Source organism: Astatotilapia calliptera, chromosome 12 (assembly GCF_900246225.1).
Source record: "Astatotilapia calliptera chromosome 12, fAstCal1.2, whole genome shotgun sequence".
NCBI lineage: Eukaryota > Metazoa > Chordata > Actinopteri > Cichliformes > Cichlidae > Astatotilapia > Astatotilapia calliptera.
The window spans coordinates 26590671-26615002 of record NC_039313.1 but is presented as its reverse complement, the minus strand read 5'-3'; the positions used below and the strand labels follow the sequence as shown (position 1 = coordinate 26615002).

Sequence of the window (24332 nt, the reverse complement as noted above, 5' to 3'; positions counted from 1 at the left end):
GCGCGCGCGCATAAAACTGCAAAAGAGAAACCTTGGCAAACACTACTGTAGCAAAGGTCTTATTCACGACTTGAGGGAGCTGCAATAACGCGCAGCCACTCATTCTCACAGTAAGATGGAGGAACTATGAGCAGAGCTCTGCCCTGACTTGCATGGTGATAATGCTTGTTGCTGGAGGCCAGATTTCACTGCACGCTCCAACTGGCTCAGCTTATCACACCTCAGTCTGAATACCAAAACTTGTCAAATCACTGAATGTGACTGCTTTTCCTTCTCTTTGACTTCCTCCTCATCGGCTTTCCATAAAACACATTTTTGCTTGAGACTTTGTTTGCATTTCTGCGCAAAAAAAACTCCTGGAATATCACGTTGGCTTTTGACGGCTGTTTTGTTAGGAGCACCTGGACAGGTGTGAGGTTCTTCCTTGTGTCAACAAAATAGACAGCTAGTGCAACCTAATAATAGTTCAACTTTTCCTGCTTTTGAACATGAACATGAACAGAAGCCACAGATGTTGTTTTCCAATCCCAAATCTAAAAAAAAAAAAAAAAAAAAGATGGTGTGCAAAATGTAAATAATAACAGATTCCAATGTTTTGTAGAGCTCAGAAACACAATTCTATTTACAACAGAACAAAGTCTCAAATGTTTAAAGTGAGAAAATGTATCACTGTAAGAAAAGAAGTTGGGATGCAGAAACAAAAGGATGAAGATGTAAGGGGAAGAAAAAAAATAGCTGCTAAAACTGCAACTAAAGAGGTTAATGGGGAGAAATCTCTGTGCGCAAGGACAATGGAAGTTAGTATTGCATGCCCATGCTCTTTGGGCCCTCAGGCAGCACTGCATTAAAAACAGACATGATTCTGTCATGCAAATCACTGCATGGGCTCAGGAATACTTCCACAAGTGGCATAGACAAATGCAGGGTAAAGCTCTATTGTGCAAAGAAGAAGCTGTATGTGAACATGATCCAGAAAAACTGCTGTTTACTCTGAGCCAAGTTCATTTAAAATGGACAAACTGGAAAACTGTGGTGAGACTAATCCAAATTTGAAATTCTTCTTGTAAGTCCTCCCGACTAAAAAAAAAAAGAGAGGGACGATCTGTTGCTCAGCAAAAAAGCCTGTATCTCTGACGGTCTGGGGATCCATTAGTGTCTATGGAATTGGGAGCTTTGATTATGTCTTTTGAGCCTAGGGCTTCCATTTTTCAGCAAGACAATGCAAAAACCACATACTGCATCTATTACAATAGCATGACTTAATAATAGAAGAATCCGGTTGCTGAACTGGCCTGTCTGTCGCCGAAACCTTTCACCAACTGAAAACATTTGGCCCATCATGAAATGAGAAATGGGGGACTGCTGAGCAGCTATAATCCTGTCAGACAAGAACGGGACAACATTCCTCTCCCAAAAGTCCAATAAATGGTCTCCTCAGCGCCCAGATATTTTTGACTTTTGTTAATAGAAGAGGGGACGCTATACAGTAGTAAACATGGCCCCCCTGACCCAACTTTTTTGAGACATGTTGCTGTCATCAAATTCAAATGTAACTTGTTTGTTTTTCCTGAAATGGTAGATTTTCTCATTTTAAACAACTGATGTGGTTTCTATGTTCGATTGCGAATAAAATGTGTGTTTATGAGATTTGCAAATCATTGCATTCACTTTTCATTTACAGTTTACACAGTCTGAACTTTTTTGGAATCGTCTTTGTATTTAAAAAGAAGTTACAGGCATACTATGAATCACCAGGAAATTAATTATATATGCAGCCAGAATATGTGCACTGAAGAAAATGACATCTGCCTCTAGTCAAGCCAAGAGTGACAATGGGCCATTCACCAACTTGACAGTGTCCGGGCCTGGCAAGAGCCACACTGTCTAAAGCAAAAGCATCAGTCTGGGCTCTGGCAGCAAAGCTAATCTGTGCCACTCTGAGGCACCCTGTCTTCCTCTTAAACTTCAAATGCTGAGCCTGTAGCTACTGTTGTAAAGTCCAATAAAGCTCTATCGGCACAAGTTCAAGTTAATGAGCATGCTAATGTTAAATCAGAGTCAGCCTGATTCCCCCTAAATGATTTACCATAGAGGTGCACTAGCCAACAATTAAAGAACACCCCAGTCGAAGAGTTTGGGCAGCCGCTGGCAGCTCATCAAAGTTAACACAATACAATGAGAATCTATTGTTCTTAGTGCTGACTGGGCATGAAAGGACCATTGCATGACCAAGATAAAACAACACAGCATTAAAAGAAAAGAAAAAAAAAACAGCTTTAAATGATGAAAGAATCAATTTCTGAAAGAAATCCTTGAAAATGTTACTATACAAATCCTCTGCATTCAATGTAGAAAAGCCTTCAGTGCAGTAAAAAAAAAAAAATAACATAAAGTCCATAATGGGATAGAAATACTAAGTGCCACGCTGCACGGGGTTTGATGCACAGGCAGCATATTCATTTATACAAAATCAAATCACTTTTCAGATGCAACTACTAAAATATTATTATTTCCTCCTATAAACTACCACTCAGTGATGTATCACATCCAGTATCTCTTGTGGCATACAAATGTCATACACTACCAAAAGCAGGGACAGGTTCAGTTAGTATCTCTCCAAAAAGCCATTAGATAAGTAAGTCTATTAAGGTTTGCTTTTGAGCCAATTCTCCCCCGGCAGCATTTCTCAAAAGGTAAAGGCCTCACAAGAAAAGCCTCGAGCCTCCCATCTCCTTGTCTAGACAGCCAGAAATGATCTTAAAACTGTGCTCCAGCTAATAAGTCTTTTTATGTTATCCATAAATCAGAAAGTTAATTCTCAAGTTCAAAGCAAAAAGTGCAAAAAAGGATAAAATTAGAGCAGCTTGGGTTCATCTTTTTATTTGGGTAGGGAAAAAAAACCCTGCTGCAACATTAAACAGAAAAAGAAAATTAAAAAAACCTTAGAAGTACAGACTTCTTTCACCAGGTTGTAAAAGAAGAAGGAGATTCATCTGCTATTACGTTTTAAAAGCAAACAGGTATTGGTTCAGTCTGTCCGAACTGAGAACGAAGGCAGCACTTATCTCCAAATCACCGGCTGCAGTTAGGTTTGACATGGCAAGATTGGCAAACTGGGGGATGTAATGACTGTGATGTATTTACGCTGCAAAGCCAGTGGATTTTGTTAATAACAACCTCCACCCCCCAACCCCGCCCGCCCCAGGCAAGCAGAGAGAACAAAAGTAAGCGGTTCATCATTTTAAAGAAAATGCTACATGCTATTTATTGCCTAATTTCATCAAGTGGAAGTTGTGGTGGCTAGAATGGCAGCTCTCTGAGGAAAACTTCAGGTAATAACAGGAGGCAGAAGTGTTGCTTGTAAGAAACTGTAAGACAGCTTTTACAATTATGACTCAATTATCACACAAGCCGCTTATTGTTACTCAGAAATGTTTATTGTTACTTCACTGGAACTGTCTCGACTTCCCTGCACTAAAGGGTGTTCATCAGCTTAAATTTGTATGTATGTGAACAAGCATAACTGTGACACAGCTATTTTCACAGTCATTGTGGGCCAACAAACTGCTTACACAAGACTGATTTGGACACCTGATGCACCCAGGGCACGTAAAACGATAGCGCATCACTCAGTTTATCGGGAGACATCACGGTTCTAATGAAACTAACTTTCACATTGTGCTTTTAAGAATTTTTAGATGGTCTATTACATTTTCTTGAAGAGTGTAAGCCCTTCTCAGACACACATTATTATTCAAGGCGATATTTTTAGGCCTCTTCAAACATTTCTGAAGGGGCCCTTTTAATGAGTACCGCCAGCGAGTAAGTGTTGTTATCAAATAATACTGTGAGCGTCGCAATGGACAGTTCTTAAAAGGGATAAGGTTCGATTTAGCACAGCCAGAAAATTCATGTTCTTATTCCAGACGACTAGTGGGAGAGGTCTGCTTTGACAAGGGTGGAGGCGCACTGATGCAGCGGTTTTGTTCTCCCCGTAGTGGTTCCTCTGTATGTATGCACGGCTAACAGGAGATACATCAGAATTTAATTGTGCAACATTTTGCAGAGGCAATAAAGGCATGCTATTCTAAATCTAAAGGAGCCTTGTGTAGACTGGCAACCAATCTACCTCCAAGCAGAGATGAGCTACAGTTTCAGAAGTCGAAGAAACTTCTTTCATGCTGCACACTATATTAGTGGATTTACCAGCCAGTGCTGATAAGACTTTGATGGATTTCATGGAAAATTCCATTATCAACATAGCTGCCTATATTCTTTAACTATGCATAGAGTAGGTATGGGGAAACAACAGATACACTCACAATACTTCACTCAAGATACAATATTATTGAGAATTTTTACCTTTTTCTTAACATTTTAACAGAATATTGCAAAGACATATGCAAATTAACAACTGCAAATTAAGCCCTCACGGTTAAACTTGGTTTTATCCAATAAGATAAAGTTATCTCACCCCAGTCTTTTTATTGTTGTAAAATGAGTCAAACGTGCCAACACTGTCACTAAAACCTGCAATAAATGTTGCCATAAGCTAGACTTCATAGACGTAAGGAGGCTAGTGTCCTATTTTCATTTGTGTGACTGAGCCATTAGCGTGCTCTGAATTAGGCGGTTGCTCTGTAAGTGTGTCCAGTGATAGATAATTTTTCACTTGAGTCAATTTAGTGTACGTCAGCTCCACTAACATTCTCTCAGTGTGGTGGTGCATTAGATGAGCCCTCTTGTTTGTAGTATTCCATGAGTATTTCCATTTACTTTATAAAACATAGATCTTTCGTGTCCCTGCATCGATAAAATATCTCCATGCAAACTATCACAGTACTACGCTGTACTGAACACACAGCATTTATACTGAAACAGGAAGAAAAAAATTATAATAGAGTCATTGTAACAACAGGGTCACTTCAAAAACTGGTCACAGTTTACAATAAAAAGGCAGGCACCAGCTGCGATGTGTCATTAGCATAAAAACAATGAAGTCAACGCTGCTCTACTGGATAAACTGTGTGAATTTCATTCGTAAAATACCCCAAGCATCTTCTCCTGCATTATATTTCCTTGTCGGCGCACATAATACACAGCATACACACCAACAGTGGCATATCTGAAGCAGGCCAATATTAGCCGGGAATTTAAATGTATTGGTCGTTCTGTATTCCGTACCTCCAGGTTTTTTTCTTCTTCCTCAGACGTGAAGTCCCGACTGATGCTGACTCAACTGACATCACCTGAGGTAATTTACCGGATTTTCCAGAGCTCCCTCTGGAGCCACACATGTGTCATCACTCCCCAAGACCTGGTGATTTCAATGCCTTTGAGCCTCCAGGGCAGCGTTTCTCTTCTGGATATAAAAAATATGAAGCTATCCTATTATGACAGTGTCACAAATTCACCATTACAGCTCTTAAGCTCCTTATTATTCACATTTCCCCATTAACTAGTGTGATATAACTGATATGATCAGAACCCTTACAATCTCTTCTTTCATCCAAAAAAGTGTAGTTGCCCGTATTTGAGCACAGCCTTGGTTAACTAATCGGATTAAAAATGTAAGCCCTTGTACGGGGGTCCGATGGCATTTTAAGGATTACGTACAACGTTAGTGACTCCTGCCTTGTTTCTGGGGCAAGAAAAATAATGTCAGGAGAATGGCACCATCTACACAATATATATATATATATATATATTCCTCGATATCAGCTGCTAAAACAAGGTCACATGCAAACCAAAAGGCAGAGTTTGTGTGCAGAGAAACACATGCGGCCTTAGAATTGTGGCTTAGAAATATTTTTAGTCACAACAGCAAATTGAGCACAGAACATTTTATTTAAAGCCAAAATAAAGTCATGGGCGGGGGATCCAGGTTAGAGAACACAGCCAAGGTATTTCAGTCCTAAGCTGTGATTCATCCAGAGAAGAAGAAAAAAAAGACACCAGATATATTCACTCTCATGTGTGTAGTACACCAGGAAGCGATATTGGTAAGTGTCTGTAGCTTAAACCAAAAGATCCAGCAGTGACTCAGGGAAGAAACCGATGTCCAGACAACCTGTGTAGGCTATAAAATCTTTACAGTAAACATCAAAGGGATTCCTAACAGAGACAACAGTTGTGCTGATTTGCCTTGAGGGCGTGGATAACTGGTACCTGATAGCACGAGCATACGTGTATGCATTCATACATGCAAAGTAAACTGCAAGCTCACACACACACACACAGGTGGAAGGGCCACACCTTAGTTTAACAAACTTAAGTGTAAAATACAGTCGTGAGGACCACAAACATATGCTACGTGGTCATGGTCCACTGCATTGACACATTACAGTCTTATGTAAATGTAGCCAAATGCCACTTGTCCACAAAGTTCCTCTCGTGCCTATGCAAATAACATTCCTCCACTATCTCACATGAGGCATGCAGTCACAGCAGCGGATCCCATGTGGGGGCCCGACAGGAGTCCTTGAAGGAAAGGACCTTTCAGCAAAATGACGATTCATTCAAGTTCACCTTAACTACAGCACAGCTTCAGCTCGGCGGGATTATAAACTCAAGAATGGCTGATACGTTCACTGAACTCCTGGCTCTTCCCCCATTTCTCCTCGCACATTGTAGTAACTGAACTGTAAATAATTTCTCACTTAAAACCAAACTGCACAGAGGGACAAACGGGAGAACAAGCCCCCACAGGGAAGCTTGTGAAACCCAGTTGGGCAACAGTGTGGTAACAATCACTTCAGGTCACAAACAACAACAGCAACAAAGTCGCCAGTAACTTAAGTTTCCCAACTTCCCGACTCTTGTCCCTCTTGAAGTTGGTGGAGTTTCTGGGAGTTAACGCGGAGAGTTGTTCACTAGCAAAAGAAAATAATAAAGAGGGGTGGTGGGCACGTAGTTAAATACAAACACTTACCCACTCCGTACTTCTCTTTTTTAGTAGGAATCCAGCGGGTCATAGCTGAGGGGGAAGACGTGAAGTTGGGTGGATAAATAAATAAGTATATACACTTGCTAACCGAGGGCGGGCGGTGCACTCCTGCTCGTCCCGAGATCTACAGTTCCGCCATCATAACTTGTTCACGGGGAGGGGAGAGGAGGGCACAACACGGCCGAGAGAGGAGAGAGCGGGATAGGCGTGAACCATTCACTTGACGAGCTAACCCCCAACCCCCAGCGCAATACAACGCAGGGCAGTCCCACAATACACCGCAGGGACTTATTTCATCAAGGGGAGGTAGTTGTCCCAGGCAACCTTAGTCCCAGCAGCTATTTTGCTCTCGCCATCAGTCAATCGATAACTTTAACAGTTCCTCATAAATCCTCAAATGAGCTTCAAATTGAATTCGGGGAAATTAGAGAAGACTGAACTATCTCTCGCTTTGCTCCAGTGACTCCCGATAGTGTCGGTTTCAGGAGGCCACTGCCTCACAAGTTGACAATCTTACAGAGGAATAATTAATTGAAGACAGAGTTATAAATCACTGATGAGCAATAAATAAATGATAGCCAGGTTATTGTTTTTTAATTCAAAATGAGATTGAACTGCAGAGTCCCTGCTGCAGCTGGTGGTGCTCAGCACTGTGTGATACTGCAAATGTTGGTACCAGTATCGGTATACCAATACCGAGAATGATAGTTATACCTTAAAGGCAGCTTACATGAGGGAGATCACTGTGTCATGACTTATCATCCAATTACAAGTTCTTCACACATTTGAACAATTTTATTGATTACACTTTGCTTTTTATTTTCCACAACAATTAGCACAACAAAACACACCTTTCAAATGTTCATTTATTTTTGAAACTATGTTTTTTTGGAGACGTGGAATATAAATGAGCCTGTCTTTAAAGCACTTAGGGCCAAGTTCTGTTGTTTAAATGTGTTATAGGCTATAGACATTTTAATAGTATATTTAGCATATTTTTTCATTTTCAAAAAACAAATATTTATTTATCACAATCCTGTGGGCTGCATACTGACTTTGGGAAAGAAACAAAATATCGATCCTGTCATGCTAGTATCAATACCAATATCAGCGTTGGTATTGGTACTACTGATATTTGGATTGTTCGGCCCCTCTCTAGGTATGCTCTCATAGTCAAGACTATATCTGATTTAACTGTGGCCCATTCCATGCAAGCCACAAAATTAGGAGAAGCCTATGGAGGCAATGCCAGAAAACACAACTGCTGATTTGTCCATCAGTGAGATGAGACTTCACCCTTTCCCCTCCCTTTGCCTTCCCATCCCCTACCCACTGAAGTAATTTACAGCTGTTGGCTCTGAGATCTGGTAGCCCATTCAGCCTTTTGTTTGCCCGTCATATGTGTTTATTTTTCTGCTGCCACTGGTCAACCAAATGGTGCTGTCAGTAATGTTCAGCCGTGGTGCTTTTGTTGTACCAGGACAATTTCCATTATTCTGTCCCCCATCTATTGTGATGTGTCTCTTTTTTGAACACAGCTTGTAATGAATTATTACTAATGCAGAGCAGTCTGATTAGAAGCTGTTATTTAAAAAAGGGTGGTGGTGGTGTGGGGGACTATTAAACATATGGGAACTACAAAATAGCACTTTATAAGCCTATAGAGAAAACTGTAATTAATTAAAGCCGGAAAGCATTTCTGCTCTTAGTTGATAGGATTTTGAGTGACTGTGCATGTTTTCTTTCTGCTCTAAGTTTAACCAGTTTTACAGAGCTAAATGGTTTAAGTACACTGACTGAGGTCATCCAGAATACTGGGGACCAGGGATGTATTTTGTAACTGAATTTTCAAGGTTATGACTTGAGCCGTTACAGATGATTATTGTGACCTATTTCTGGCTGAGCCGTAGGTGCTCGCTGAGTTCATTGTAGGAGGGTGTTCGCATCTGCTCGTGCCCTTTTTGCCTCTGATTCTTCTTGTGCTTTGGGCAAAATCTCTCATATGAAATGTAAAGAGTTGCTTTTGGGAAGTTATAAAGAAAACACTCAAGCTTGCAAAAAGGAATGCAACAGTGCCATCACCTGACTGCTGTCTGCTATTGCAGTACTATAGATAAGCCTCATTCTTGAGTCACATTTATGGTCTGCCATGGTATTTTTTTAATATCTACTTCTGCTCTTCCTCCATAAGGAGAAATCATGAAATTTAGATGGGTGTCTGCGTGCACTGGTGTGTTAGTGTGTGTGTTTGAAAGAGAGAGAGCGCGAGAGACCGAGTTACAAGCTGACTGAACCCCAGAGTTCACCTGAAGTTTAATGCTCCATAAGCAATAGAAGGAGACAGGCTGTTCCTTACTAGAAACCCCTTTTGCCCTCATTGTCTCATTTAGATCAGGTCAGGCAGACGCCTGCGCTAGTCTTTGACTAGGTGCAGTATTTTGATAATAAAGCCTCCTTTTTCTGGAAATAAAACAGTTTATAATCCAGCCGTGTGCACATGTGCAAAGTAAATGGAAACAGGTTGCACAAGCAGCTCAGAGCCACAACAGCTGGGACATAAACACTGTTTGTTCTCAGCTTCCTACATGAAAGCAAAGAAGTTGTCCTGGTGATGAGGATGTGCTGCTGATATGGTAGATAAAAAAAAAATCAGAGCTAGCAGTAATGTTTTTGTCTTTATTGCGGGATACACTATCCGTTTACATTGCCTCGGGCTTTCTCAGTGTATCGTCGGACAGATGAATGTGCATCTAGTATGACAGACAGCTGAAATAATAATAAATAAGCTCTCAATCCAGCGTCCACCTTGTTATTTTCTGCTGCATTTGATGAGTTTTTTTCTGCAGGGAAAAGCTTGAACGCATATGCCCGTGTGTGTGCATTTTGTTTTGTTTTTTGCGGCATGCACAAAGATGAAGCACAATGGGCATCCATATGTATGAAGTGTTATAAAGCTTGACCTGAGTTGACTTTTCCTCAGCGTCGGGAATTACTAAACTCAGTGAATTCTGATTTTCTAGTATAATGTGAGAAAAGCACGGAGGCCTCAGAGACTTCTAAGTGGAAGGGATCTGAGCACAGAGTCGCACTGCCCCCTCTGAGGGAGGGCGGTTCAGTTCCTGAAACACAAGTCGACAAAAAAGGCTTAATGGATTTATAGGTCCACAGCCAGAACCACAAGATGCCAAAGGCAAATTGGGGTTGGGCATCCACCTGGCTGTCAGGCTGCAGATACAGGTAATTGCTCAGTCCAGCAGCTCTTTGAGGATAGGTCAATGCCCTGCCAGTGCATGACAACTCTACATCCTGGGGCACCGGCTCCTGTTGACTTTCTCTGTTGTTTCTTTTTCTGAGACATTTGTAGTTTTGAAAAAAAAAAAAAAAGCTTCTGTTTCTCATGTTTGCTGCATGCTTTTGAAGCCTGCTGACGTGTCACTACATTTCCTGTGCAAAGATCCTAATTAGATAAACAGTGTTATTTCCACAGGACGATAAATGTAGCCCTCACATGACTTAAGGAAATATACAGTGTCAATATATGTGATCACACCCTCCACTTTCACAGGTATAGTCCAAGCAAGCTTCAGCACATTTGTATCCACATGCCTAACATCTCATTTTCAGGTTGTGATGCAAGAGAAGGGATGCACCCTGAGGCTTTCCCATTTGTCTCCATCTGACTCACTGAAGCATTCTTTGTAGCACTGAAAGTGGGTGCATGAGGCCATCTGAAAATTGAAGCTAAGCTGTATGTACACATGAGAATCTATTTATAGAACTGGAGTTTGCAACCTCTTTAAATGAAATGGTCTCTGCCTGCTGCCTTCCAGGCCAGCGTGAGGGCTCTTTTGACACAGGCTTTTTAATTAGACCATTCTCTCAGATCAGCAGAGGGAGCTGCAACTCTTATCCAGATTTCCGTGTTTAACATCCATCCAAAAAAAAGAGAAAAAGACAGACTGCAGTGCCACCACAATCACTGTCTGGACCAGAGCCTGGGAGCACATGCCCGCCCACCCACAATTTAAAACCCATAATCTGGACGACAAGTGCTGCTTTCAAGGTGAAAACACCATCTTTCCAAAGACATGGAAAGCATTCATTCCTGCAGTGTTTTTTAAAAAAAAAAGAGTTCATGCTCATGTTTTCTTATGCATGTACACCAGAGTGTATCAAAGTGCAGCTTTTTGTTTTAACAAAACAACTTAATTAATATTCCATAAAAGACCACAAAAGATTAGTAATGCTGGGATTCTGCTTTGTAGATTAGTGCTGTGCCAGACTGCACATTTTGGTCGTATCAGTCACCCTAGTATTGAGCCGATACCAATATCGGCATTGATATTGAAATTATCGATACTTTCATGATATTTGTAACAATCTACAAACCACTATTACTCCTGAGATTTTTACCCTTTGGAAATTATAATGATAGTGATCATAACAGAAGGTCTATATTCAATTTTTAATGTTGACTATGTCAAATGATCCAGGGTGTTTACACGGGAGCAGTGTTGGTCAAGTTACTTGAAAAAAGTAATCAGTAACTAATTACTGATTACTCCCCCAAAAAAGTAATCCCGTTACTTTACTGATTACTTATTTTCAAAAGTAATTAATTACTTAGTTACTTAGTTACTTAGTTACTTTTTAAAAACACGATTTACAACCTGAAGAGGTGATAAAGTGATAGATCTTTCAGCCCAATTCTACTTTTTCTACATAATCCATCATACAAAATGTAATCAAATGGAAAAGTCTCTTTTTAAAACTTGTTTTATCAGTTTTAATCTTTTAACTTTATGCATCAAGCAAAACATTTAATTATATGCAACATTCTCTGACTTGAATAAATTAGTTTAACATTTAAACCTATTTTCTACACATTCCAGCACATAAAATAAAATATTTTTTGTGTTTTCACTCACTCTTTCAAACAGATGCAAGTAAAACACAGCAGAAAATAAATAAAGTCAAAGACTCAGCGGTCCTTTTGCTCTATTTTCACCTGTAAAGCAGGAGCAGGGTAGGCGGAAGGTTACCCTGGTGCAGGTGTGCTGCGGTCAGTTGAAGAATCCGCGCGAGTTTCTCTGTGAGTTTCCCATCACGTCGTAGCTACTCTGTGCTTGCTCGGAAGTTTAGGGGTTTTTTTCGCTGTAAAAAGAAGTTTTCTTCCCACGCACGATGGACGCTAATGTTTTTGTCACTTTTTATGGAATCAAACTCAAAGTAAGGTCAGTACTTCCACACTTTAAACGCTGCACGCTCATACTCTCTCCCGCACTCGATATATTATCCATTGTTGATCTGCACACAGCTGCTGTCACCAACGTCACACTTGCTTACGTCACTGTCATGAGACATTCTCGCAAAAAAAATCACGGTTTTAGTAACGCAGTAACGCAGCGTTCCTACGGGAAAGTAACGGTAATCTAATTACCGATTTTGCAATAGTAATCCCTTACTTTACTCGTTACTTGAAAAAAGTAATCAGATTACAGTAACGCGTTACAAGTAACGCGTTACTGCCCATCTCTGCACGGGAGTGGATGTATATCTATTGACTAGTAATTTCTTTCTAAATCTGACACAAAGTTGAATCAGTTAATTTCATCTACATCATAAAACAAGAGTTTACACTTACTGTACAATCCTGACACTTTTTTTAGCTTGGTTTTTGTCAATATCTCCTGCTGCACCTCCAGCTCTTTGTTTTCTCTCTCTCTCTCTCTCTCTCTTTTTTTTTCATCAAAGGGATGTAACTCTTGGAGGTCTCCGGTGGCCCCCGGTGATAGGCCTCCCTGCCTCTAACATAGTGTTATGCCCAGAAGAGGAAGAGGGCCATAAGATTTATACACCAGTCCGTTCACAGCCCAAATGTGACAGATGAAACACGAGCTGAAAGTCAGTATCTGAGAGATGAAATGTGATAAAAAATAATACAGCCTTGCTTTGATATGCTGCATTTACAGGGGATCTGTGCCCCACTGTGCCCTGAGCTGCTTCACACAAGCTGTAGGCACATACATGCACAAAACCTTGCGAGGCTCCCTAGCTGTATGGAAGGCAAGTGGGAGAATACATCCTACTGGTGGTTTACTATTTCTGCTCCGAGGAGCCTTATACCCTTTTCAGCATTCTATGTGCAGCGTGGTTTGTGTGTTATAATCCACCCAGTGGTATGTAATTAGTGGTCTTTTAATCCAGTAAAAAAAACATTTGCTGTATTGCTCTGTCTGAGTGGTGAAAGGTGTGTGTAACACAAAGCCAAATTCACTCTAAAGTGGAATTTCTAATAATTAAACGGAGTGCTCCTCTGGACCGACTCTACTGTGGCAACCAAGAGCAACATAACGAGGAGGATGGCGGTGTGTGTAGCAACGAGTGAGGTAAATTGAGGACATGGGGGATGGCGAGAGAGTGGCAAAAGATACTGCACAGTGTTTAGGGCATTGCCTTTATACATGCGACACTGAGTAGGAAATCTGCTGAATGAATTAAAAGGGCCATTATGTGCTTAAAATTATATGATGCAGCACTTCTAACCACTTGTGTGTCCCATTTGTGTGTGTGTGTGTGTGTTTGGGGTTTACTTAAGTGATAAGAACTGCATCTCTGCAAATGCCTAAAGGAAGCCCTGAAATCCTCCACCTATTTGCTGGATAAAGACAGTCTGTCCTCTGTCAAGGTTTTAGTGCAGCAAGCTATTCCAATGCCCCCACCCCCCGAGTCCACCCTCAATCTGTCTGTCTTTCTCCCTAATGAAATAATGAAATTGCTCTCTCTTTTTCCTCCACTCCTCGCTGTTCTGCATGAGCTGACACTTTGCCAGATTCTTTGGTGCAGCAGACTAGCTGAGTCATAAAGGTTTCAGGGCGCCCTGATTTATGGACAGTGATGTGGATGAGGGTGAGGCAGCAGGGAAAAAAACACCGGTGTCAGCTCGCTGATCAAACACAGACGGGACAGCGGACGACCTGCTGACTTAAAAAGCCTAAAACGCCAGCTTAACACAATTCGTTAACACCAGCCTTTGGTTTCACAAGTTACTGGAAATCTAAGGAGACTTTATTGGCTTTGTCATGTTGAAAAGCTAAAAGATTAATGCTTGCCCGATACACTGAAAATTTATTGTGTCGTGTGTTGTTTTTCATGCATTTTAATTGTGGACTGGTGTGTGTTTTTTTTCTTTTTTTTTTTGCTGAATAAGACCTAAGATGATCCAGACTTGCTGACCGTGCTGGTTTGCTGCAGCCCTCCTCCTCTCAGTCAGTTGTGAGCTGATTTATCGTGGTGAACAGAAGCAAGGCCCTCTGGCTGCCATTTCTGTACTTTTCCATTAACCTCCATTAACATTCTAGTGCAATAGTAGCATTTTGCTTTAAGACTCTGAATGAAAGAAAAAGAAGCTCAGGGGCTAATTAGGAAGGAAAAATTTCCATCCTGACATGTGCAAGTGAGTCACAGGACTTGGACACTGAATATGATTTTCTTTTTATGCGTTTTATTTATGCTAAATGTGACTCGATTTAACACACCATTGCAAATTATTTTTGTATGGAAAAATGAAAATCCAGGAGATAGCTTCTGGTTAAGAAGGCTTCAAGGCTTTATTGGAGTTTAATGCAGCACACGATGGACTTGAAGGCTATTGCACATACAAGGCAGTTACATAAGCATATTTTGGTTAAGGTAAAGCACCAGCAAACATTTCTCCACCAAGCAGAATTCCTACTCCTGACACATCCTGTCTTTGTAAATACATTTTTTTTTTAATCTTTTGCAGAGTGTACCTGTGCATACATGCTTTCAGGTACAAGCTTTCACTCGTGTCGACCACACAGAGGTGAAGGTCACCAGCACTTTTTTAAGATATTTTCATTTGGTTTGAATGAGACATCAGAGCAAATAGGAGCACCAGAGGATTTGGAACATCCTTTTAGCTACAGGCTAGCACTTTGTTTTTAAAATGAGTAAAGTTAGACTTTTTTATCTGTTGTTTTCCTATTTTTCTCTTCAGCCTCTGCTTCCTCTTCTTTTACAGTTTCTTCCTCCTTCTCACCCTCTTCATCGCCCTCTGTTTCTTTCTGTTCGGCATCTTCCTCATCTTCAGGCTGGCCGTCCTCTCCTCCTTCCTCCTCATCTTCTTTTTCTCCATCCTCTGCTTCAGCCTCTTCACAATGAAAATGAGGTGAAGAAAGATAAAAGGTCACATTAGTTTCCCACTACATACACACAGGGACACGCACAGGGGCATACATGGAAATTTACCACACTAACCTTCTGCATCTGCCTCTTCCTCCTTCTCTCCCTCTTCTTCTTCTCCTTCCTTCTCTGCTGTCTCCTCCTCCTCTTCTTCCCCCCCTTCCTCCTGCTCTGCCTCTTCTTCCTCCTTTTCTTCTTCTTCAGCTTTCTCTTCCTCTTCCACCTGCTCTTCTTCCTCCTCTTCGGGAGGGCTAGCCTCTGCCTGCTGTGCTTGGCTTGCAGATATTGTCTCCTCTGTGGGCAGCGATGTAGTATACAGGCGGGAGCTCAGCAGGTATGGAGCTGCAGAGCTCAGCTGAGAATGCATGGAGATCTGCGTTCTTCCATAGGACGGAGCAGAAAACATGGCTTGGGAGTACCCAGTGACAGAAATCGGTCCTGCCACATTCAAACGATTCTCTTCTCCCTCAAGAAGCTTCCTGATAGGATAAAGCACACATTACAAGAAGATGAAATGCCTAATTACCCATTTTATTGTGTATTCCACAATTACCATCCAGTATATAAGACAGTGGGACACTATGTATAAGACACTTACCTGTATGCAGCAATTTCGATATCCAGTGCCATCTTCACATTCAGAAGGTCCTGGTAATCTTTCAAGTAGCGAGCCATGTCATTTTTGTTTGCCCTCAGCTCTTCTTCCAGTTCACATATTGTATCCTGTACAAAGAGAAATGTTATATGTACATAAGTTAAATATCTGCTCTGTGACTCCTCTGAGTAACAGAAAATAACAAAGGATCACTTCTTCTTCTTTTTTTTATCACAGGAAAGAGACAGAGGTCACTGCACTTCCTTTGTTTCTGTGCCTCACCTGCAGTGCAGCAATCTCACCACTCTGTTTCTCCTCCACTTCCTGTAGTTGGTTTTCCAGAGCTTGGTTCATCTCGCGGCAGGCATCAATCTCCAGCATTTTGGCTTTAAGCAACCGGCGGTACTCTCCAACTTCATCTTTGGCACTGCGTGCAGTCTCCGTGGTGCGAGTGGCGCCCACTGTCATGACATTCATCTTGTTGCAGAACCATTCTTCGGCTGACTGCAGGTTGCGCTGTGCCAGCTTCTCGTACTGCACTCGGATGTCACGGAGGGCAGCAGACAGGTCCGGTTTGGCAACCTCCATCTCCACTGACACCTCTGCGCTGTACTGGATTTGGGTCTGCAACTCCGCAATCTCACTCTCACAGAGACGCTTCAGGAAGGTCAGCTCCTCCAGCAGGGTCTCGACTCGTTTCTCAAGCTCGGCCTGGCCCAGTGTGGCTTCATCTGCTCCCTTCCTGGCATCCATGAGCCTGCCCTCGGCCTCCTCTCTGCCAAGCACTTCCTCCTCATACTGTTTCTGCAGGTTCCTCAGCACATCCTCCATCTGATCCCTGTGGTCCTGGGCTGCTTGCTTCTCATGGCGGGCCTCTTCCACAGCTACGCGGAGCTGGCGGATCTCATGCTCATACAGGGCCCGAATGTTGGATGGCTCCGTCTGCCTTTGCCTAAGCAGCAGGAGCTCAGTCTCCAGCAACTTGTTCTGCTGCTCAAGTTCATGGACCCTCTCAATAAAGCTTGCAAAGCGGTCATTCAGGTCTTGCAGCTGAGCCTTCTCCTGGGTCCTTACTGCTTTGAACTCAGAGCTGACTTGGGCTGCTTGGTCAAGGCGTAGCTCAGGAGCAGGTGCAAGCACAGGAGCAGAAAGAATGGTGGAGTAGCTGGAAGTAGCTCGGGCGTATGCAGGATAACTTCTGCGTGAAGATGCATAGGAAGTTACTGGGGCAGAGTGGGTGGAGTAGACAGACCTAGCTGCTCCCCCTCCACCAGTCCCATATCCTCCGCTGCGCACAACTCCCCTCTTCTTGTAAGCAGAAGAAAAGTAAGGGTCAAAGCCTGCGGAAGCCATGACTAGTGAGACGGGCTGCTCTGTGTCTGTGAATGTTGCCGGGCCGACTGCACAGTGAATCTGCATCACTCTGACTTTTATAGGGCCAGTAATGACTGTGACGTAAGCTTTTTTTTTTCTTTTTTTTTTTTTGTTGCAGGCATGCTGACAGAAAGAATTGATAATAGTGCCAGCCAGCCGGTCTCAGCCAAGGAAGAGATGGGGTGGGTGAGGATGAGTGTAGGGATGGAGAAGGCGGGGGAGAAGCAACGAAAGAGCAACAAGGGACTGCAACACACAGGGTCAGTGAGGACAAAGATGATATACTGTTACACCTAGAAGCTGCAGTTTTCTTGCAGTTCGTCATCAGAAACCCTGACAAAGACCTCTTCTCTCAATCACATATCTGTGCAAACTACAGAAGAAAGGGGAAACCATCTTTTAGCCACTGCTTTGCATAATTTTATACAATTTGTCAGCAGTGTCTGAAAAGGTATCAGTGAAATTTCTATTATGATCCAACTATCACAGCAAACGTTTGCTAAGGTAATCAGCTCAGCATCTTGGGGTGCTGAAAAAAGGGTGAAACCCCCACACACTGGATCTTCTCATGATTATAGATAAAAGTTTGCCCTCTAGTGGTTGATTGTTTCCCATGCATGTCACAATGTTGATCACAATGTTCAATTTCCAGAACTTCATTTAGACCCTGATCCACGCCTTTAAAAAAAAACCCGAGTCACTCGAATGGTTCTTAGTACGTGAGGAAAGTTCCCATGATGGAAACAGGGTTATAAATATTTAAGCACTAATGTATAACAAACGTTCACGTTTACACCTTGTTATCTCCTGATTTAGGCTGCCGGGGGATTCCCATGATGCATTGAGTTTTTCCTTTCCAGTCACCTTTCTCACTCACTATGTGTTAATAGACCTCTCTGCATTGAATCATATTTGTTATTAACCTCTGTCTCTCTTCCACAGCATGTCTTTTATCCTGTCTTCCTTCTCTCACCCCAACCGGTCGCAGCAGATGGCCGCCCCTCCCTGAGCCTGGTTCTGCCGGAGGTTTCTTCCTGTTAAAAGGGAGTTTTTCCTTCCCACTGTCGCCAAAGTGCTTGCTCATAGGGGGTCATATGATTGTTGGGTTTTTCTCTGTATCTATGAAGCGCCTTGAGGCGACTTTTGTTGTGATTTGGCGCTATATAAATAAAATTGAATTGAATTGAATTGAATTGATTTAGCCAATATGAACTGTATATTTGGTGAATAAATATATATATTATAAATTAATTCAATAATACTCATCGACTGTATGTGGTTGGTGTTACATTCAAAATGAAGCGATATTTTTCATAAAACAACATGTCTCAGTTTCAACATTTTATATGTTATGCACACGTGCTGCTTATGCTGCAACATCCACGCTTTCCAGGAAACGGTTGCATTTTTATCTTGTAAATATGGGGAATTGGATTCTCAAGAACATATGCACGTCCATCCATGGGCAGTCAGCTTTATAGTGCACAGGCCGAACTACAGAACCGGTCTAAAGACGTACTTGGAAAAAAATATGAGATGGCTATGTATTTTACTACAAACTTTGCGTCTATTTCTGTTAGTTTTGCAGTTTACATACAGTTTTGGAGTGTCGCAAATCAAGAAAAAATATTTAATTAATGAATGTTGCCATTATTAATGCATAATTGATAAGTTATGAATGGTGCAGGAGAAACACAACATTTTGCTTAGACATTTTTTTGTCTGATTGTACACAGTTGTTTGAAGATTTAATAGCTTGGACTTTGATGAGAACAAGTAAACGTACAAACAAACAGGTACAAGGCTACTGGTTTTCTGCTCAAAGTATTTGTTGCAATAGGATGTTCCCAAATCCCTCGGTGTTATCTTTACCAAATCTGTGCACTTGCTTACCTATCTAACTGTGGACCATGACACTAGTACACACTAACGAATGGACCTCTGCGCAGACTTGAGATACTACTGTTAGCCTAGCTTCTGATGAAGTTATTTTAACTTTGGTCAAGAGGGGATAAGCATATCTCTGCATATTAAAAGTTCATATTCGTTTTTAGGAAGCTGGCACAGGTATTGTAACGAGCCACTCATGCACATCGTGCTGTTTAAATAGCCTGCTGCCCCAGTGAGGCTTTAAGACCGCAGAGGGGCTTTTTAATGGGCTACTTGCTGAGAAAACCGGTCTATTCAATTAGTATGATTGATGATCAATGATAGTATAATTACCAGCAACAGGATCATTTCTTCCCATTTTAATTAACCACTAAAATATACGCACGACACTATTATAAAGATATAATGTTATTTCGCGGAGCATCCACATTTGGAAAATAAAGATATAACCAATAACAAGTGCGCATCCCTCTGACCGACCTGATTTTGCCCCAAACTTTAATTTGCAATTTTATATATAGAGGTTCCTGATTGGTCACCGATGTAGTTTAAAATAACACTATGCAAGAGTACGCATTTGGCAGGTTGGGTTTCTGTTGCACAGATTAGGATAATATACAATATTCTTTTTAATTCCAACAATTGGGCCACCTTAGTGTATTCCTTGGGTAAGGTGTAGCTATGTAATAAATGCTCTTTCAGTCGGCGTGCTCTTTTCCTTGTCGGAACTCAGGATATCCGACACTTCAAATGCCTTGTCGCGCTGCCCCTCCGGCAGGCGTACGGCGATGTAGTAATAAAGCGAACCCAGACGGTGTCACCCAATATCATACAGTATCGTTGGTCATAAGAGTACGCCCACTGGGTATTGACCAATCAGTGACCACGTTACTGATTGGCGGGTGGCAAATGTCATCCAGTGACGCAAACATTCTCAGGGTCTCATCCATATTTGACAACAACAAAGGATGATGTATAGGTTAAGTTTCTAAATTGCTTCGTGCTTCGTAGCCGCGGAGTTTTCAGGGTTTGTTATGTTGCTCGAGTACCTGAAACTTTACAGGTGCAGTTTAATTTAGAATGAATGGTAAGTCGCTGAGCTCTGGAAGTGACGGTCGTCCGGCGGACCACAAGCTACAGTTAGCTCACAAACGTCTCTGCTAATTTCGGCTAGCTGGAGAAACTGTGAGCTACGTTTAGCATCTACTCTCCAGAGTTCTGTATATTTGCTAAGAGCGAAATATCGTTTACAGAGAGCTAAGTTAACCAGATTTGGTTTTGAATGGCGTGTCGGTAATGTGAGCTAGTCGGTCCCAAGTGGTCGTAATCTCCTCTTTAAAGAGCAAATACGTGGCGTGATAGAAACGCCGGCTCGCATTGCTTTTCTGTGTTGTAGGTTGTGTACGCCCAAAGCTCTCACATACACTCAAATGAATAGATAACAGTAAATGGAAAAGACACAGAGGACATACTAAATGGCTTTGCAGTGTATTTTTTGTTTTTCTTGCATTCAACGAAATCTGCGAACCGTGAAGGCAGAAGAGCTGCTTTTCAAATATTAAAATGGTAAGACCTTGAATCACAGCGTCAGCTACATCCTCACTGTAACTGCGCACACTCCCTTGCCTAAGACAGATTACTGCATGGTAAAGCGTTTTCTCTCTGCCCTTTTACACAGATTCGCATAGCAGCACTAAATGCTGCTTCGGCAGCTGCAGACGAGTCTCAAGATCCCCTGAGAAACAGCAAGAGTCAGACAAAAGAGGCTCAAGTAGGCTACATACTATATGCTGATGAATAAGCAATATTAGTTCTATCTGCTGATGCAGTCGTTCATCTCTGTACATCCCATTAAGTCAGTTGTATTCCCCCGTTTGTTTCTGTCAATAGGAAGCAGAGGCATTCGCTTTATATCACAAAGCTTTGGATCTGCAGAAACATGATAAATTTGAGGAGTCCGCCAAGGCCTACCATGAGCTTCTCAAAACTCCACTGCTCAAAGAGGTAAACACACCAACACAAACTAATAATATGGTTGCACAGAACAGCCCATCTATCCATTCTTTTACACTTTTCAGGGTTGTGGGGGTGGGTGGGCTATCCCGGCTATCCCAGGGCGAGAGTCAGGGTAAACCCTGAACAGGTCAGCAATCTATCGCAGGGCTAACACATTGAGACGGTCTCTGGCAGGAAGCCGGAGTAACTGGAGAGAACCCACAAAAACATGGGGAGAACATGCAAACGCAACACAGCTTTCCCCCAATCAGATGGTGGATTCGTAATTAGGACGTAGTAGCTGTGAGGCAACAGTGCTAACAACTGTGGCGCTCCTTAAATTAAAGCTGTTCTAAAATTAGCGCATTACCTATAGAGGTCATTTATTTTTTTCTATAATTCCACCATCCAGTCAACAGTGCGCCGGTATTCTCATCACTGACAGCCATCTCACCCAAGATCCTTGTCTGTTCCCATTCTCTCAGTCTCCATGACTGATTGAATGTGGTGAAACCGGCATCAGTGGATGTGTGCACGCACAGAAGTCCATCGCTTGGTCAAGGATGACCACGGGAGACATAAAGAATGAAGCAGACGCTGCCTCACTTGCTCCGTTGGCTCTCTACGCTGTGATGTTTCTCTTTAAAGAGCTGGAGAAAATCAATTTATCAGCAGCGCAGACCTTAACAACAGCTTTTATAAAGGCAGCGAAGGAGACCCCGAACCTACCCAGGATGCTGTTATCAAAATGTTGGAAAAGAAAAACTTAAAAATGAACTATTAAGAGGCTATAATTTGCATGGCTGCAGATGATATGGAGGAGTTGATAATTGACAGGAAAGTGCCAAAATTCCAGGAGCTGAATGAAATGGCTCAAGCTCTGAAACTCATCCTAAGCACCCTACCTGATGAGCTCATCCTGCATCCCATGTTTGTGAATTGCAATGAGACCAGTGCAGTGCATTTAGCATTCAAACTGAAACGCCACACGTAGCCAGCTTGGAGGCTCATTTGATCATGAGGACTAAAGTGGTGATCTGTGATATTTAAAGTTTCACACATTGTTGCAGATTTTCTTCCATTTGTGTTTCTCAGGACATACATTTTCATACTTTGTGTCATTATGAACATATCATGTTAACCATTTTCTGTGTAGAATTCAGTTTCACTGCGTAAATAAAATTGGCCATGTTGACATTATTTACCTTGCTTGATCTTATCAAGACCGCATGGGTTTGGTGTTGAATCTAATGTATCCTCTTAATATTTCAGGCCATGCCCTCTGATGATCAGAGAGTGGGCCTCAAGCACCCCGGATTGATGCTGAAATATTCAACTTTTAAAAATCTGGCTAGTATGGCTGCGTTACGGGATGACCTGGAGACCGCTATGGAGTTTTACTTAGAGGTAATGTGTCACTTTAACTTGATTAAATTCAATGACCGAATGAATAACGCTGGCAGGTGTTCTTACTATAAATTCTGCTCTGCTCTGTTCTCAGGCTGTCATGTTGGATTCCACTGATGTGAACATGTGGTACAAAATTGGTCAGGTGGCTGTGCGACTGGTGCGCATTCCTCTGGCTCGTCATGCATTCCAGGAAGGATTGCACTGTAACCCTGACCACTGGCCCTGCCTGGACAACCTCATAACTATACTCTATACACTCAGTGACTACAGCTGTATGTAACATGTCATCATAAGCTTTTCACGGTCAGGTTAAGAGCTCATGTATGGGGGGGAAAGTAGCTAACATTTCTCTATGTATTTCCAGGCTGTTTGTACTTCATTTCCAAAGCCCTAGAGAAGGACCATTGTTACACCAAAGGTCTGGTGTTGAAGGAAAAAATATTTGAGGAACAACCTTGTCTGAAGAGGGATACGATGCAGATGTTCATGAAATGGTAAAGGCAACTTTCTTTTAAGTTCTTAATCTGTTTACGAGTTGCACCATACTTTTCCATGACTGACAAACTTGTCTCCGTCTTTTTTATTTTATTTTATTTTTTACTTTTCTCAGTGATATTTCTATTCACTATGTGGAAGTAGAAGAAGAGGAACGCAAATCCATTATGGAAGAGGCACTAGAGATAAGGAGGCGCAGGCAGGCTCTCTCTCTTTCTGAACCAAAACCTGACCTTGTACTCATTCAGCCCATCCACAGCTTCTCGTGAGTGCTCTGCTGTTGTTGCTGTCTGCGTCATTTCATCACACAGTCAGCATTTAACCATAGATTATTTGTTTTAATGAGAACAGATTATTGTTAATTATTACAATGCTATGGTTTACATCAGCAGAAAATGCAGAATCTGTTAGATTTGTATTGTTTATTGTCATTTATGCTTAGAAAAATTAGTCATATATGCTTAGAAGTATATAATCATTTGTAGATTGAAAGAATGTCTCATCCTAGGAGGTCTGTAACAACTCTGTGTAGCATGAAGAGGGGGGTGCGTTCACTCCTCTACAGAGTGTTCTGGCATAGATCACACACCTCCTAGGAGAGGTCATATCTTCTCTTGGTGATATATGGTATAGCAAACACACGTATATCTGTTTGAGTGTAAGAGCCTTTTGTTTAGATGGACCGCTAGACTCCTGGCACCAGCTTTGGGGAGTCACATCTTGACCCCACACACGCACACACACATACTTATGCAACGCACAGGCAAAGTACTCTTTGTGTGTATGTAGACGTCTTATGTTAATGAACCTATGTATATTCATGTGAGCTCAATAAAAGAACAATGTTATGGGGGAGCGGACGAGAGCGACTGGGGTCAAGCGAAGGAACGGCGCTTGTTGTGGTTCTCTCCCTCATGCATGAGTAACACAAAGAATTTTGCCTACTTGTGTCTTGCTTTTGCTGTGTAGTAAATTGTCCTTAACGTTCCAGCGAATAGGTTTATGCTACAAACCTATCACCGGACCAAATTTTTTGCTATATCTTCTGTATTTATTGCAGATGGAAACATCTGGGTGAAAGTCTCCTTGCAATGTACAGACATCAGACCACGTGTGAGCTACCACGCCCAAGTCTTGGCCGCAGAATTGACTTGTCAGAGTACCGTGACCCAAACGTCCTCCAGAACATCCCCCAGCCAAGCAGCCCTGTCAGTATGGGCCAGACCACAGTGCTAAGCAGCAGCCCCAGTTCATCCCTGCCTCCAGTAGTCTTCACTGAGCCAGCAGTGATGGCTCAATCTGGCAATCAACCTCAAATTGCCACCAGTCAGTCCACTGTAGAGGTCAACACCTTTGTTCCACCTGTTGGTCAGTGCTGTTTGTCTTGCCTCTCAATGTGATTATTTGTATCAATTAAAAGTA

General features: G+C 42.0%; 3 protein-coding genes across 9 annotated transcripts in view; 1 reads left to right on the top strand and 2 right to left on the bottom strand.

Moving 5' to 3' along the window:
• The window catches only part of dock5 (dedicator of cytokinesis 5), a 39542-nt gene extending 32328 nt beyond the window's left edge, over positions 1-7214 (bottom strand). For 2 of the 3 annotated variants that reach the window (XM_026186959.1, XM_026186960.1), the window contains exon 1: positions 6932-7213. In XM_026186959.1, the coding sequence (XP_026042744.1) occupies positions 6932-6974 (43 nt within the window). In that variant the 5' untranslated portion in view covers positions 6975-7213. Of the gene's footprint in view, positions 1-6931 lie in introns of all 3 variants that reach the window. The other variant, XM_026186961.1, reaches the window with a different exon arrangement.
• Positions 7215-14531: 7317 nt separating this feature from the next.
• On the bottom strand, positions 14532-17980 carry LOC113034322 (neurofilament light polypeptide). Its single transcript, XM_026188783.1, has 4 exons — positions 16029-17980; positions 15750-15874; positions 15227-15630; positions 14532-15119 (listed from the first exon to the last, which is right to left on the bottom strand). The coding sequence occupies exons 1-4, from the start codon at positions 17163-17165 to the stop codon at positions 14926-14928; spliced, it is 1860 nt and encodes a 619-aa protein (XP_026044568.1). The 5' UTR covers positions 17166-17980; the 3' UTR covers positions 14532-14925.
• Positions 17981-19915: 1935 nt separating this feature from the next.
• The window catches only part of cabin1 (calcineurin binding protein 1), a 37862-nt gene continuing 33445 nt past the window's right edge, over positions 19916-24332 (top strand). For all 5 annotated transcript variants that reach the window (XM_026186472.1, XM_026186471.1, XM_026186470.1 and 2 more), the window contains exons 1-8: positions 19916-20576; positions 20689-20781; positions 20901-21014; positions 22278-22412; positions 22507-22687; positions 22780-22909; positions 23026-23175; positions 23971-24278. In XM_026186472.1, coding sequence (XP_026042257.1) covers positions 20574-20576; positions 20689-20781; positions 20901-21014; positions 22278-22412; positions 22507-22687; positions 22780-22909; positions 23026-23175; positions 23971-24278 — 1114 coding nt within the window. In that variant the 5' untranslated portion in view covers positions 19916-20573. The remainder of the gene's footprint in view (positions 20577-20688; positions 20782-20900; positions 21015-22277; positions 22413-22506; positions 22688-22779; positions 22910-23025; positions 23176-23970; positions 24279-24332) is intronic.